This window comes from Rhea pennata, chromosome 2, assembly GCF_028389875.1.
Source record: "Rhea pennata isolate bPtePen1 chromosome 2, bPtePen1.pri, whole genome shotgun sequence".
In the NCBI taxonomy this organism is placed as follows: Eukaryota; Metazoa; Chordata; class Aves; order Rheiformes; family Rheidae; genus Rhea; species Rhea pennata.
Genome location: NC_084664.1, coordinates 136,303,548 through 136,320,735, shown reverse-complemented (window position 1 = coordinate 136,320,735; position 17,188 = coordinate 136,303,548). Strand labels below are relative to the sequence as shown.

At 37.6% G+C, this 17,188-nt stretch overlaps 1 protein-coding gene across 1 annotated transcript; it reads right to left on the bottom strand.

Moving 5' to 3' along the window:
• Positions 1-2,792: 2,792 nt before the first annotated feature.
• Positions 2,793-9,346, bottom strand: ABRA (actin binding Rho activating protein). Its single transcript, XM_062568262.1, has 2 exons — positions 8,595-9,346; positions 2,793-3,358 (listed from the first exon to the last, which is right to left on the bottom strand). The coding sequence occupies exons 1-2, from the start codon at positions 9,344-9,346 to the stop codon at positions 2,881-2,883; spliced, it is 1,230 nt and encodes a 409-aa protein (XP_062424246.1). The 3' UTR covers positions 2,793-2,880.
• Positions 9,347-17,188: the final 7,842 nt, after the last annotated feature.

The following is a 17,188-nucleotide window of genomic DNA, read 5'->3' as shown; positions in this document are numbered from 1 at the left end:
AGGGCAACCTGGTCCAGTGCTCCGTCACTCTTACAAGTCTTACCATTAACTTACGTGTAGATATGCCTCAATTTCCGATACTAAGACTGGGTTAGGAGCATCTGCCTTCTCCAAAGTAAATACTGAATTTTCCCCATAAAGATGCTGGAGGAGGTGGCTGTGTGCAGGAACAGCAGCAGCTTATTCAGCACTGTCCGGTGTCGGAGACCTCTGTCTGCTTGTGGCCCAGTCATCCCAGCAGTGTTTCGTCAGTAGGCATGCAGCGATGCAGAAGTGGCCCTTGTATGAACAAAAGTTAGTGGTAACAATTGCCTCTTCCTTTTGCGTAACTATTTAAGCATTAGAAATGTTCAGCTAGTGGAAGACACCCAAGAGGCAACACTCCAAATGTCACGTTCCTGCTAAAACAGGTAGGGAGAAGTAAAAGGCTGATTTACCCTACAGTTGTTCTGGGCTAATCTGTATACATGTGGATGACTGAAGACTACAATTTAGGAAGCTGGAGTTTTTTGTTTGATTTATTTCTTTTCTTTTTTATTTCAAATTTATTCAAAATGTTTCCCTAAAGGTTCAGTAGCACCTAGTACAGACTTCATAGCAAAGCAGAATTTCTTAGTACATGCTGTAAACACTCTTAATATTAAAATGGACTTCTTGGTGGTACCCTTTTGTCAGTGTGCTACTGTACAAAAATACGTTACTTGTACTGTCTAACGTCTTTGATTGGAAGGAGATATAATGCTTTGTATGATTATGAGGTGTTCTCATCATTCTCGGGATTTAAATCACATGATAAATTACACTGAAAAACGTGTTGCCCTATGAGAGGATGAGAGTTCTTGTGAGCAGAAATGCAAGATAATTTACTTGATTAACGCTTTACCACCTTTGGAGTGTGATTCTTTGTACAGATTTTTATCATGGGAACAGTGTTTCACTTCAGTGTACTCTCATATCTTCTGCTCTGGACAGAAATCACCACAGGGAAGTATTTTAACTGCTTGTGAAAAGAAGGTGCTTATGTTTTGAAACAACATGTTAATGTTTGACTTCATAGAATGTGTGTGTGTGTGTGTGTGTGTGTGTGTGTGTGTGTATTTGGTAAGTGGGAGGGTTAACCTAAGAAATACACAAATAGATCTTTTATTTATAATTCAAGTATTCCTTTGACACAAATCTCATGACAGTTTAGACTGCTATAACAGTGATTATATAAAGATGTGAAGAATAAGGCAAGAGTATGCACATAAATATTCTGATATGTAAATGTTACATTCAGAGGTCTGGCAAATTTTTTGTGTAGTCTGAGTAAACTCAACATTGCTAGACAGCTGACATTGAATCCATCTTGTAACTCAAATTTTTATCTTGATTCACGACATATAATTATGCCTATAATAATGTTTTACATAGTCTTACAATAGACGTATGTTGGTACTATTAACTTACATAAGTCGTGTACTCACTGGGAAATTCAAACTGGAGTACCTGTACTCTCTTGATAAGTTATCAATACTTGTCTTAATCACACAGAAAAGATGTTCATGAAATATCTTCTCACAGAAGAAAGGGTATCTTTCAGTTTGAAAGAATCATATTAAATAAAAAAAAACTCATTTTTCATGAAGCAAATCAATTGCCTAGATGTCGTCCTCTGAAACAGATGCTTTACACATAAAACATATTTTTACCAGGATAGTGGGTTTTTTAGTCATGATCTAGATAAACTGTGATATGTTTAACCCAGCAAGCATTACACACCCTATAGAGGTCTAAAATTTAGTTCACTTTTACTCATCTTCAACACTACCTGGACTGAAATAAAATATTTCAGGAATATCATGATGCATGGATGCAGCATTGCTTCAGAGACAAATGTTCTAAAATTAGTACAGTGTTTTTGTGTAATGTGAACTTCCAGTCTTCTTAAAGCTAGCTGCTTTTGTAGTTGCTTGTATCCTATACGTAACAGTACAACTACCTGATTTTTTTTCTATGTTGTGCATTATTTCCTTCCGTATTTACAATAAAAATACTTAAATAGATTTTTCAGTTGAAACATTGCATGCTATTGCATAGGAAGTATTTTCTGTTTGTCTGTCTTCAAAATTTTTCTATGCATAATATATTCTACTAGTTGTTTATCTCCATTGTTTTCTTTCCATCAACCATCAATATAAATATGAAACCATCTAATAAATTAGTTATATAAATACATTAAATATGAAGCCTCTTCTGAAAAGAAGGATTCCACCTTAGTTTGATGATATTTATGAGAAAACTTTATCAATAGTGACTGCAAGGTAATACTGTAGTACTGTTTGCATATATCGCTCATAATAGGAATGAAATGTGTTATCCTTATTCTGTGTTCAAATAAACTTTGTGCATGCATTTAAGTATGTTACTAAGGAAATATGGACACAAGCTCATGTTTGCAGATCAGAAACTTGGTCTGAATCTATATCCTTGTTCAGCTTCTGAGCTGGCATGGTTTATGTGACCCCTGAAGTCCCGATTCAATTAGTTGGGAGGATCTTGTATGTTAGAACAAATAAAAATTCAAATTAATTTGTAGCTACTTGTATTGCTACTAGTTTATATTAATCTGCTTATATTTGATATAGGTTTTTCCCTTAATTACTAGAAAAAAATATATATATTAAATTGAAACATCCTGCAAACCCCTGTGGTACAGAGAAAAATCCATTTCGATGCTTGATTTATCAAGCAGTAATTAGAAAATGCATTTTTAGAGAAACACTCAATATATTTTCTGTGTAGAGGGAAAAGATCTTGCATTCAAAATGAGGAAAAGCTAATAGCAAGGGATAAATGGAGGAAGTTTTGCTGAGATAAGTTGCTCTTGTTGTAGCACGCTTATTTTAATAGAGTAATTACGACATGATCGTCCCTGCCTTGCCATAACATTTCTCCCTCAAAGTCCACCAGCCCGTGTTTCCTGGCTCTCATGAGAATCCCAACCACCTTATCTGAAATACGAACGTATCTCTCGAAGAGTTCCCCAAAAGTGACTTGGATCTTGCCGTCGCGCCGCGGCTTAGCCATCGATTCGATGATGAAGCACATGTCTCTGATCTCCCGGTGAATGTGCGCTTCGGCTCTCCTGGCCCTTTCTGCGGTTTTGGTGCCCTCCTTGGGACGGCCGTAGCCTTCGTCTCCCCTGTGCAGGCGTGTGGACATGGCCAGCTCGTGGTCAAATTCTTCGCTGAAGGGATTCAGCTTCTGCGTTATGATATGCTGATCTGCCCATTCTTGCCATCTGTCTTTCAGGCTGTTAACAGGGCTGTATTTCCTGTGAGCTTTCTTGCTTATTTCATCAGTAAATTTGCTCGTGCTGAAAGAAAGAAAAAATGGCATTTGAGCTTTGCATTTCATCGTATTTCATTATACAGTTCTGCTATTAATCTTTTTTTTTTCATTAACTTAGTCACAGTGGTTTTCCAGACCAGCTGCTAACCACTAGATGGCATATTTTCATTAATTCTAAATTAGTCCTGGGGCATTTAATCTGTGTTTCGGTTTGCATTTAAAAGAAAATTTGGTGATCACAGCTTGATCTCATCTGTGCTGCTGCCTTTTAGATTAGAGGTGAACCAATTTTTCCAAACTTTTGTCTAGAATGAATTGTAGGGGTGTGAAATAGTATGTGACTGGTTACCTGCAATTTTTGTACCTTTCCTTAATCACATAGCTTCCCTTTTTTGCCTGCGTAGCAGAATCTGAAATCTGTGATTTACGTTGTAGATGGCAGCAACTGCAAGTGTACAGACTGGGTCCTTCAGCTCTTCCTGACTGAAAAATAGAGGACAGTATCTGGAAAACTTTGTCCCTTCCAGTCAGTGCTGATGAGAAAAAGAATGCAGTGGCTCTGCCTATACTGAATTTCAAATATGGTTCTGAACTAGTGTTGAAATCTAAAATAAACTCCTGCTCCGTGGGCTGGGAGAAATTTTAAGGTTAGTGAAGTTTGTGCCAAGGTCAAAGCATGAGGAGAGGACTACTGCCTTGCTGATCTTTGTAGCACTGTCACTGGAGGATTACGCACAGACAAGTTGTTGATATTCTTCCTTCTAGTGGCCGATTTCACATGTTGTGAAGAGCTATAGATGGTCTGAGCTGATTTTTTTTTTACTGTCCGCATGCTTTCGTGTCTGTACAGGGCTTAGCTAGGGAATGCATCGGACTGTGGCTCTGCAAAAGTAATTTGGGTTCTAATATTTTCACTCCCCAGAAAGCTGCTCTGCAACCTCCACAGTGATAGCCGGTGAATATTAACAGTAACAGAGAACCAAAATAAGACAGCGAAGCAGCTTTGCAAAGAATTGCAAATCTGCAGGCTGCTGTTTGACCCACCATTTGTCTTATAGTAAACTTTTGAAAGGATGAGTGATGTAGATGTCTCTGCTTCAGGTCTGTGCAATGGAAAGATACTAGTAGCTACTGAGAAGAGAGCAAGCACATGGGGCCAGGAACAGGGGAAGGACTCAGAGAGTGGGACCGCTCCTCTCAACTGTGCAGTTGTCATTAGCTTGGCTTAGCTGTGTTGAGAAATTAGCTCCAAGATATTCTTCAGCAGCAGTGCGGTGAAAAGCACCAGAATAAGCAAGCACGTGCGGGTGCCAGGTAAACACAGCTTTGTTCCGCGGGGCAGCTCCGAGCGTGCTGAGGGTAGGCACTGTGCTTGTACCTGTTTGGGGCGTGTAAGCGAATAGCAGGCAGAGGTTGGCAGAGAAGCATCAGAATATTCCAGTGCACTAAAATTAGCCAATTTTGTCTCTAAGCCATAAACCAAATCTTCCCCAATATAAGCTGTTGCTATATGAAGAAAGGAAATACTGTGATCCTTTGATCCATGGTCTGAATTGTGGTTTCATTGCCCAGAGCAGTGTAGGGACAAGGTTTGGTTACACGAAGCAGTCTCAGGGCAAGTGATGGGCATATACCACTAGTGAGGACTTATCCTTCAGTCACAGCCAACTTCATCCCCTTCTCTCAGAGGAATTTGACCCTTGAAAAACTCCTGGAGCTCAAATTCCTCAGGTGTGGGAGAAATGAAGACACTGAGAGGGCTTAGCTCTGGATTTTGTTACCTCTTTTCATTTAAACTATGGCTAGTAAGTATTATTCTCTCCTATCTGTTCCTGATTCAATCTTTAATTCTCATTCCTAGTTGAACAATATTATCACCTTTTGATTATAATAATCTCGGTGGCTGAAAAGCACCATCTTACCTATCTTTTCCCTTTTAGTTCGCATGCCCTATGTAGCTTTAGAAGAAACATACTGTCTTATCTTCTCTCTTTCTTTTCCTTTTGTTTAATGCATCTTCTAGCTTAACAATTTCTGAATTTAAAAGTTACTTTCACTGTTGAAATTTCTGATAAGTTACGCTGTAAATACATCGGCATATCCTATCTGTCAAGGTTATACAGCACCTAGCACAACGGACTGTGCATCCAAAGTGAAGCTCGTGAGCATTAACCTACCGTAACAAGTGGTTTACATGTTAACCAGAGTGACAACCCTAGATGTGTTAGAGGGACGAATCCTCGAGGAGGACAGGGTCTGGGTTCTGCACTGTCCTTTTTTTGTGGGGAAAACAACATATGGACTTTTCTTAATGTTACAGGCCTCGTATCACCACTGTGCACCTTTGGCTCCTAGGCAGAAATAAAATAGTATTTCCTAGGCCTTTGGGAGTTAACATTCAGTCTACTAAGGAAGCAGGCTGATTCCAGCAAGCATTACAGCTGGAAGGGATGAAGGTGCTGATGCGAGGAGAAAAAAATTACTGGCGCTACTGCTTCTTCCTGGGATATAGAGAGGGAAAATGGAAGATTGCTTTAATCTCCTTCAAAGAGAAAAGAATGTGTGTGTGGTTGTTAAAGCAAAACTGAAAGGTTCATAAAAGTAGCAGGCTGAAAAAATGTATTTTGAGTCATTTTTTTTTAAAGTGGTTAAAAAGCAAGTTCTGAAACAGCAGTATAAATACATATTTATACTGCTATTTATATTTTATTTCTGGTATATTTCAGTGAAAGAGATAGATGTAAGTAATGTAAAAAGTGTTATTTCAGTCATTTGTCCCTCAACAAATACAGCTAATCTATTTTTCCTATGTAGCAGCACTAAAATTAGATATGTGGGGAAAATTATATATAAAGCTTAGCAGAAAGATAGCAATTTGGTATCTATTATAGCATTTTTAAACAATTTGTGTTAATTGAAGTTATTTACATATTCTGTCTGCTGCAAATGTATATTCTCTTCCCACTGAGTTTGAGAAATCCTCATTTTTGAGGTCCTAATTTGTGTCAAATGACAATGAACACAGTATCCTCCAAAACTATGAAGAACAAACTTTCAGGCTCTAGGTTATTGGTAAGCTTTTTCATTTTAACTATAAATGGAATAATCCTTATGGGAGATAATTGGTCAGTTTTTGTAGCAAAGTGTCATTCTAATCTCCAGTCTGAATAGTTGAAATAATTATGAATGTTCAGATACCTGCTGTAAAATATATGATATGCTTGAAATACATGATTACTTTAGCAAATAGATGCTCCCCTTGATAAATACTCATCAGTAGTGAGTATAACCAGAGCAATGGAAACTGTATAGTCTGCCTGATCGTCTGCAGATAGATCAGTAAGTCTGTTTTGGCATTTTCATCTGCGCTCGTTCCAGTTTCTCATTTCTGAAATGGTGATTAAGATACGGTATGAAGATATTGGCCCTGATCATTTGATTCCTGCTGTCTTACTAGTCCCTTACACACAAGCTAATTGAGTCGGTGAAAAATTCTGCCTTCTCCTCTCGAATTGCCTTGTGCTCAGTTTGCACTTGCGTTGCATGTGTGCAGGTGACAACGCACTGGAAGGCAGCAGAGATTCAGGCCTTGCTGTGCAGTGGCTCCTGGTGGGAAATAGTGTGTCCTAGTGCCAGGCTCTTCGCTCTGCCTGAGCTCTGCCAGGTCCTGCCTTGGATTAAGTTACGGCTTCCAGCTGTCCACTCTGCACCCTCTGCGAAGCTCTCAGAGGGAACGTGTGCTGCTCCTTAGCCTCGGCAAGACTGGCCTCAGAGGCTGCCTTCGTCATGCTTTTAAAGTTGGATATGAGGTTTTACTCAGAAACATTTCAGACTTGACCATACATTCGTTTCTGCTATCTCTGCTCCAGAGTGATACAAAGTTTGTAAAACACAGGATTGGAACAAACAACATACGTCTACAGTGGCTTACCGTGTTGGGTATATGGATCCCTTATCTTTCACCAAAAAGAAAGAGTCATGAATTGGTTTGGCAACTGCCCCTTGGCAAGTCTGGTGGCAAGGCAACTGTTGGTAGCCCTCAGCTGGAAAGGTTGTTCCGCTGGAGATCTCCAGGGAAGTAAACTGGAGAACATGTCCCAGACCCTGCTGATCCCCTGTGGAACTTGCTGTCCCTCTGCTCTTCTGGGAGATTTCCCAAGGACTGCGTGTCTGTAGGTGAACTTTACTTGTTTACCACCTGCACTCCAAATTTAATTTGCAGCTGCTGCTGAGCAGTAATCTTCAAGCAGGAGCCTCTTATGAAAAAAATATTATTAAAAAATCTAATGCTGTGATTTTGATTGCTGCTTAATTCATACCTTTAAGTGGAACCTGCAATAATTGTGTAGGTAAGTAATAATAAACTCTGCTCATTCTGTTTCCTTCACAGCAATTATATGCATAAAAAATCTGCTATGTGTCAGGAACTTCCACTTTTTGCTGGAAAGTGATTTGTAACAACATATTCAATTAATGTACTCTTTTTCTGTTGGTAGTATGCTCATAAAGAAACTTTAATGCAGCATGTTTTAGATCAATTCAGATGTAGTAGTCAGGCTGGATGCTTTATAATGTTTCTTTAGGGTCCTGACTCCTATGTTAGTTTCCATTCTTTGACTTGATGAATTCCAAATCCATGAAAAGCTTCCAAAGAGAACCAGTGAATGCAGCTTTTGTTAAGATGTATTTAAAAGAGTAATTGCTGCAATATGTATTTTGGACATTCTGGACAAGTTTCTCCAAACGATATTCAAAATTTATTTTAAGCAAAATGATGAATTAGTATTTGGAAATTTTTGCTCAAGTATAGTGCCTTAGATTTGCAATTTGCTAAAATAAATGAATAGCTCTGGGCTCCTGATAACAAAAAAGTTATTAATCTTAAATGTAGACTAAAATATTAAGTAGTAGTGATTTAAATGAACCAATAAAACCAGCATCAAAATTAAACATAATTAACATTTCCCAACTATAACTTTCTGTGTCTGTTGTGTATATATAGTGAATAGAACACAGTCCTGTAGTCAGATGATGTTGGCTCTAACTACTTAAGCATAGAGAGAGATGTGATCTTTTTTTTTTATTATTATTATTATTAATTTACTTACTCTTTTTTTCCACCCTAAAGGATAAAAGTCTCTGGCTGTTTCTTAGCAATTACATTTTTCCTGATCTCATTTCCCTTCCTCCTCCGGGAAACCAGTACCTGTCTCAGGAACTGCTGACCATTTGTAACACTGTAATGAAGGTATTTTACTTACAGAGACAGCATAGGTCGCTTAATCCTCACAGCAGCCACTTCGTCTTGGTCACCATCTTCTAGATCCTGTCTGTCCTCTGCTTCTCCATAGCCACTGTCTGCTGTATCCACGCTGTCTTCATGGCACTTAAGTAGCAGCTCTTGCTTAGGGACTTTTTCCTCTTGTTCTATTACTTTCCAGCCCTTGGTCAGCTCTGACACCAGGTTTGAGCACTTTCTCCTCATAGTTGGAGATAATTTGCCACTAAGAATTTTGTCAATAGCACTTGATTCTTCTTTTAGCTTTATCATCTCTGAGCTACTATTGTCATTTTCATATCTATCACTGAGGAGGCTAATATCACCTCCTCTTTCATAGCCTTTACTTACAACTGTTTTGGTCACTTCTTTGCTTTTTATTTTCAGCTTTTTGAGGGCTTCATCTGACTCCGCTGAAGATTTTTCAACATCTCTTATTGTCACTGACTCCTTTGCTGAGGATTTTTCATCATCTTTTATTTGCTGCCTCTTGACAGATGTCATTGGCCATTTTTCAAATGGTCTGTCTTGTAGCGGCTGAGTTGGCGAGTCTTCTCTGCTGGGTACCCAGCCAGAGGGCTCTTGCGCTTGCTTTATGCTGTGGTCACTAGCCCACTGCTGCCAGCCCCGTGCCAAGCTAATGACTAGGTTGGCTGTTCGGATCTTGCGGACAGCCCTTCTTGCAGGAGTAGCTCTCGGCTTTTCTTCGGGAGCAGTGTTGCTGTCTGCTGCCATGGTGGCTTTTCCACTTCTTGTGGTAAGCACCTGCTGAATGAACTTCTCGAGTGAATGTCCAGACAAGAGGGCTGCACAGATTTAAATAGAGGCAGGAGCAGTTTGTGCCCATGGAAAATATGTCAAACACTTCTCACAAAGATATAGTATCCTCGCTGTTACGGAGTTCTTTTTTTAAAGCCGCAGGGTTGCATTTCATCACAGCAGATGAACGACGCATGATGTAAACAGGGTGGCACATACCTGCAGTGCTAATAGCACGAATTAACGGCTCCTGTAAATCCTCTTCCCCGGGAATACTTAGTCCTCAGTTTGTTGGAGAGCGTCATGTTCTTCTAGAAGTGTAGAACTTGGGTTAAAGATCCTGAACAGTGTCAGAAACTGCTAAGCGTTAAGTGCTCTCAGTTGCTGGGAACAAGGGACATCATCACAAGTAAAAAAGTATCCCTAATCATGGAGTATAAATCCAAAAGTATATAATGAAAGAGAAATTTTAGATGCATTTTTCTAAAGAGATTCCAGGTGATTTCTTCTTATTGTTTGCAGTAAATTATACCAAGGAAATCCTGGAAGGATTAATTTCTAAAAATATGTAAGTGTTCTTGTAGTCATTATGCATTTATGTCTTCTGTTTAGAATCTACTTTGGGGGTCTAGAAACCATTTCATAATTGACATCGGTACTTAGAATAAGGGAATCTCTCTACTCTGGGAATTACTATCTGTGTGCATATATGTGTGTGCATATATAAATATACGCTTTAGATTAATAAATCTGATTAGTTTGGATGAGTGGATGGATGGATGATCTCCTCATTTTTAGTTAGGATTTTGGGAAAGACAGGTATGGTCTATTTCATTCCTGACTGCGTTTTCAAGGAAAATGCATATAAAACTTAGTAGTTACTTGATATTAAAACAACAACAACAACAAAAAGCTTCCAAAGAAAATGTAGTTTCTTAGTCCTACAGGACTTGCAGACAGGTAGTCTTATTTGGATTTGTAAAATTGTTTCAACTGATATATCAATTCTTACATAATAATAAACATAAATTTCCAGAGATGCTATTCTGTAGTATCTTATTTCTTAGTATAATGTTTCCTAAATAGGAAAGGAAAATAGCATTGCTTTTTCCATCAGTCATGTCTTGCATTTTACAGGATGACCTGCAGTACTTTCCGTGTGACACTCCGAGGCAAACTTAACTTCAAGGGATTCTGTTGGCTTCACTGGAGTTGTACCAGAGATAAATATGGCCTCTTAGTACTCTACCTTTTATTTATTTATTTTTACTAATGGCTGAGGCGAATGAAATAGATTAGATCAGATCTAGCCGCTGTTTAATAATATAAGACTGTATCATACCTCTGACTTTTGAGCAGAATTCCTCATTAATCTGAGGGGTCATTTCCTCTTCAAAACTAACGGCAATATGTAGGGTAGTGTAACTGTTTGATATTTACTCATATGTTTATTTTAGAAAGAAATGTATGACCTCAGGATACTGTACTGTCTCAGCTATTGCCAGCTGCATCATAACTCTGAAACGACTTTGTGATGTGTACTGATGCAATTTGATTAAGAAGCATGCATTACGGAGCATGCTTATTTTGGTAGTGCTTAAAGCCTAGTAAGAGTGGGAGCTTCTGGTGTTCAGATATGTATGTGCAGGCATGCGTACACACACTGATCAATATTAACTAATACGTAAGGAAGATGCAAGTGAAAGAAGAAAATAATGCACATGCAGAGTAAGCAGTGTGATACATAGCACATTATGTCACGTCCTATGTTTTTTTTTAAGCTTAAGGGTGGCCAAGGCATTAGGAATGAGCTGGAAGCTAAATATAAAAACAAGAGGCCGGGGAGAAAGGTGTGTGATGAAGCTCAAGTGACAAAACTCTAGAGGGACAATCATGGAAGGTGAGATTGGCAGGGACCTCCACAGTCATCTCCCTGCCATTAGGCAGGATCAGCTCTACCTGTATCTGTGTTCAGGTTGCCTTTCTTGTTCTTAAACACTGTTCCAGTGTTCTTGTAACATGATTCAGGTACGATAAATGTCCTGTTTATTCCACCTTTGAAATCATGAATGAAAATATAGATAAGCATAAGGTTGATCCCATACCCTATTTAGTAAGCTCATCCAGTGTGACAGAAAGCTGTTTTATTTGAGTGGTTTTCCAGTCAATTTTACACTACTCCAATAAATTTGACCTATCAGATAAAAACAAAAATCTGAGCAATATCAAGATGTATAGTATCTGCTACTCCTGCCCATCTTTGAGGACTGTTATTTCTAAAAGAAAGTAAGATTAGTTTAATATAATTTGTCAAATCAAGTTGTTTGTAACTCACTCCTTGTTACAAAGGATCCAACTAGGTTTATTACTATTGTGTTTCTTGGACACTTTTGCTCTGAGACTCTGGGATTTTGCAAGTAGATGTATTGAAATTCATGGTACTAAAAATTATGCTTCTTAAGAAGCTCGTTTCAAAGAACTCCTTAAAAAAATTGCTTTTTATTGATGGGCCTGACCTTGATGTATGGGTCATCATCCCAAAAACTTAATGCTGCATAACAATAAATATGTCACAAGTCACAAACTAATGAAACTGGCAAACACCAAGATTATGGTTATAATCTACTATTAAATCCATTTTGAACAATAATATTTTAAAATATTTTGTTTAAACTGCTTGCTGTTTTAAGCTGAAGTTAAAATATCTTAATCTTTTCCAAAGTGTTTAGTAAAACTAATGTAATTATTCTAAGGATGACTAAATTTATGATGATTAATTTTAGGATGACTAAAGGTATTCTTAATTTTAGGATGCACATCAGGGTGGCCTTGAAAGTATTGGATGGTGACTGACTCTATATGGTGAGGTTGCCAATGAGAAGTTAATCATGAGAAAAGTAAAAATAATGACTCAGTCACCCAGTCAGATTCATACTGTGTGGGTTATGTTGGTCCCTTACTTCACTTAATTTTTCTAAAGTAATAATAAAAAATTATTACTTTATATTTAATTTGTATCCTTACTGGAATAACTGGCCCAGTTTGAAATAGCCTATGCTTAAACCTCTTTGCTTAACTTTCCTGCTAGCTCTTCAGGTAGCCCACAGGTACTGATGGGGTGTCTGACTGGGGGTACTGATGTGATTTTGGCTGACTGAGCCTAGACCACACTTTCTACATGTCTTTTATGTCACAAAAGAAATGCTCCAATGCATAGTTACCTTCTCCAAGCCTTGCTCTGTTGTGGACTTCTGAAGCTCAGAAACTCTATTGGAACTTAGAGATGAGAAGTAGTTTGCAGAAGGTCTCTGGGGAGGAGTAGCAACTGGAGAAGGCAAATAGTTGAATGGGTTTGACATGCTTATATTTGAAAGTTGTAAACTCCCTTTTCTTTGACCCTAGCTGGATGCTCTTCTGGGATTTAAACTCTGGGATCTTGAAACAAATCTGCCCACGTTCCTAGAAACTTGCTACTGGTTTTGAATTGCTGCATTTCATTTAATATCTCTGACTTCCTGCACCCAAAGTTATGAGGGACTAACTGAGACTTTGCTAATGTTGGCTTTTCTTGTTTATTTTTTTTCCCTGGATGGATTATTTTTTGTATACTTATATGCAGTTTCAAAAATCCTATTTCCCATTCCCATCCTATGGAATATTAACAGTCTCTGAGGGACCAGTTTGTCATTGATTTCATTTTTTTCTTTTTTAGGGCCATTTAATTTTAAAAGTAAGACTTTTATTAATTTATTAATAAACTCCTTTATTAATAAACTCCTTTATTAATTGCTTTACCTTACCAGACATATTTGTACATAAGTTATGCAGTTCTTGTTATAAGTTCTTGACACCTTTAAAACAAGAAATTTCATATTCAACCAATTGTAATCATATGAAAAACAGTGTCTTATTCCTCAGAGTTAGTAGTGAATGATGAGAACAATCTGTTTTTCACAGCTAAGTGTTACCAGATGCCATTATCAATAAAAGTCTCAAGACTGAATTTTCTTTTCATCATGAAACTGTTAAAGTACATTGTGTCAGAACATCATACATTGCCAATGATCACAGAAAACCTTTGCAGCTGGTTAGAGTTCTGGATTTCCTTTAACTTTAGAGCTTACATCAAACTTCACTTGTAACAGCAGTAGTAGGCAACTGTGTTTAATTCTCTGTACAGTTTTGTGTATAATTCAGGTGTCTCTGAGTTCTTTCTAACCCCCAAAGTTTACATATTAGTTGGTGCAGTTTCTTGTGTTTATATATCCTATAAATAGCCAATTATAATTAAAAGAGGATCTTGAATTTGCATTCGATTATGTGTCATTTCAGGATTCAACTTTCTGAGAGACCAGAGCTTATCCATGACCTATTACGATAGCTAGGTTTATTAAAGGAAATGTGCCTCCCCCCTCCCCCAAGAAACTTGAATAAAAACCAAGGCTTAAAAGTGGAGGGGTAAACTGTCGAGGGAGAGGACCTATCATCCATTAGGTGCACCTGTCGCTGATGAATTTTAGATTATAGCCCCCAAACTCATCCCTCTCTAGGTGAGATAGGCTTAACTGCAGGCCAGCCAAGCAACAGAAAATAGCACTCTAGAAAGTGAGCTAGAAAAAGATGAGATTTCAGCATGATTTTTCACTGTAGTCTGGTAGAGAGACACAGCTGTTAGGGCTAAGACCTCCAGTTCTGGATGCAGAGATGCCTTGAGTTCCTATTATAAACCCCACTACTGAAGCAGCAAAACTTTTTGCTGTCTTGAATATATTCTTCCTCTAAAGTTACCTCTACTTAATAGAAAAAGGAAACTAACTTTAGGATACAGAGTCATGAAGCATTTTGATACCCTCTTCCTATTTTTGCATACAAGTCCTCTTGTTTCATTCCACATATTATATTCTATTAGATACCCCAATACCTGCAAGGAACCTATGCAGTTTAATCAAATTTATACAGCAAAAGAAACAGGAATTTAGCTTATTTAGCCTTTTAGCTCCATTGTGCCTTTAAGCATAAATACATCTTTTATCTGAATATCTGCATGGAGTGAACAGAAGCAAGGAGCAAAGAGTAGTGAAGCAAACTCATTTAACAGTGTAAATAAATGTTTGCAGGGAATAATTTGCATTCAGTTCCCTTTGTGGTATAAAGAAATTTCTGAAGATCCTGTAAAGTTACCTGCAAATATATTGCCATTGAAATTATGATATCACTTTATCGGTGAATGCTTATCGTTTTTCTGATAAAATGATTTAATATTATTTTATGAGAAATTAATTTCATAGTTCCAACTTGCTGACATATCTTAGTTTACAGTCTACCAAAAAAGTTTTATGGCTTTGAGGCTGTGAAATTACTGGCTGCTACTGAACCTTGTCCCTCAGCACCACATTGAATACGAGGAATTTAAAATCTTCACATAACTTTGCAATACGAGAGGGGCAGGAGCCACACCAGAACAGCAGAATCTGGAATCAGACATTTAGATGTAACATGATAGATGATAAATGTGTATCAAGCATATAAAAAAGAAAGAAGTTAAAAAGGAAAATTAACAAAGACCAAACAAAGACAAAAGATGTTATAAAACCAGAAATAAGTAATGTAACCAAAATAATCATCTTCATAGTATTAATATGGCAATGTTCCCATGCATTATGGCTTTTGGTTCCTTTTTTGTTTTTTTTCTTTTTCTTTTTTCATGTTTTCTGTTTTGTTTCTCAGATTTCAAGATGATAAATGTCAGAGTAAAAAAATTCGTATTTCTCAAAAACTTTTCCTTTTAAAGATAATGTCTTCTAGTTAACTACATTACAGTAATACATTTTATGGACCAGAACTGAATGAATATTTTAATAATAGTGTTTGCTTTATTTTAGTTTAAACTGCATTTACTTCCTGTTATTACTGGATGTGTATCACTTTGATGTTTTCCTTTGTTATCTTTATAGACCATCAGCTATGTTTTAAATCTGATCTAACGCAGAGTATAAACCACAGACACAATGTGCCTTTTCCTTGTAGCATTGATTGATGCATATAAATGACCTATTATAGATACTCACTCTTTGAAAATTTATATTTGACTTAAAACAGAACTGGTTATTATATTCCAAGTTTTACAACTTTTCCTAAAGCAAAACAAAATAAAAGAGAGATAAAAAAAGGTCATAACTTTTTGGAAGCACGTTCCAAGGTCTTCAAAAAAAGGGACAAATACAGAAAAACAGGGGAGGGAGGAAAAACTACAAAAAAACCACACAGTTTACATATAAAATAAATCTAGTATTTCACATTTTTCTTAAATCTTTTGGTTCAGAACCAGGCTAACATCTGATGAAACCGGCCTATCTCAGTAATTTTTCAGTATGCTATTGTAGGTTTTTATAATCATTGAAGGAAATATCTTCAGTTATGCAAATACTGCAAATTCTTAGTTACTCCTTTAATTAGCTAAGGCACTTGGCATATTTTGAATGCCTCAGTCAGAATCACTCTGTGCTGTATTGTATTACATATCTTTGAAGGTTCTGAGACAAAGGATCTGTCCACTGTGAAGAGCAAATTCTGCTAATGTTTTTGTCAATGTGTTTTTGGACCCAAATTCATCTACAGAGCAATGCGACTGTTTTCAATGAAGTTGTAAGGTAGGAACTGAATTTGGTGCCTTCTGCCAGGAAAAATCCCTTAAATATATATTTTTTTTCATAAAGCTGAAACTCATTCAACCGAGGAGAGGGAAGTTTAGCCAACTCTGACAAGTGTGACGTTATGGCTCGAACCTGAAAGTACTCGTGATGGAAGGCAAAAAAAATCCTCTTGACTAGCTCTTCAGCGTTTCCTCTTGGTACAGAGGATCTCATTTAAAAAGTGACACTGGTATACTTAAGCTTTAAACTGCAATTGCGATCGCTGACCTTTGGTAATACGAACAAAGTCTCTGGAGGGCTGTCAGCCCTACCAACTCCCCCCACTATCACATTCCCCTGCAACAAGCGGGGCATACTGTTATTTATTATTTCTTACTTAACCACCGACTGCTTTAACAGCATGCAGCTGTGTTATTGTTAGTGAAGGTTGGGCCCTATCTTTGCATTTCTTTAACTAAGTGAGAAGTCCTGTGGCCAATCCATGACAGGATCGCTGCTCTACCAAGCTTCTTGTGTGAGCCCAGCTGACATGGGATGTCAAGAAGTGAATGATGAGAATTCCCGGCAGACCAGGTGGTATTTACACCAGCATAGGGGTATTTCTGTAGCTTGCAATTGGCCTTCAATTCTCAGTAATGTTACAGCTGAAATTCCCAAGACTCCTTTGAAGTTAATTTCAAGATTTGAAAAATTTCAGGAATCAGTGAGATTAAGTTATGCTGCTACCTCCTTGTCAAGCTACTCCGAAGAGTCTGTCTGTCTCATTTGTGACGTTATGCAGGACAACAAGGACAATTAATAGCCCATGAGTTAGCTGTAAAGCTCTTTGCAAGAAAGAGAGGAGAATGGTGGTGGGGTGGTTCAGGAGGCCTGTTCCCCATGGGCAGTATTTAAAACTGCTCATCATTTGATTTTATTAAGAGAGCAAACTATGCTTTCCTTTTGGATAAAAGGACAGCTAAGTGCTAGTAGCAGCATGCAAACTGAATGAATCGTACTGGGAAAGGTATAATCATCTTTATTGTCTCTTCAGTTTGGTGTGTTAATTTTCACGCAACTTCCTCATGCTCTGCATAAGCACACACACAGTGATTCAGTTATTTAAAATATAAATCAATTAATAGAGATTAGAGAAAGTCAACCCCATTCCACCTTTTCTTGACTA

Coding starts and splice junctions, on each gene's coding strand:
- ABRA (XM_062568262.1), bottom strand. CDS start 9,346: ATGGCAGCAGACAGCAACACTGCTCCCGAAGAAAAGCCGAGAGCTACT. Junction 3,359..8,594: donor AAGCGACCTATGCTGTCTCT/GTAAGTAAAATA, acceptor TCTTTCTTTCAG/CACGAGCAAATTTACTGATG.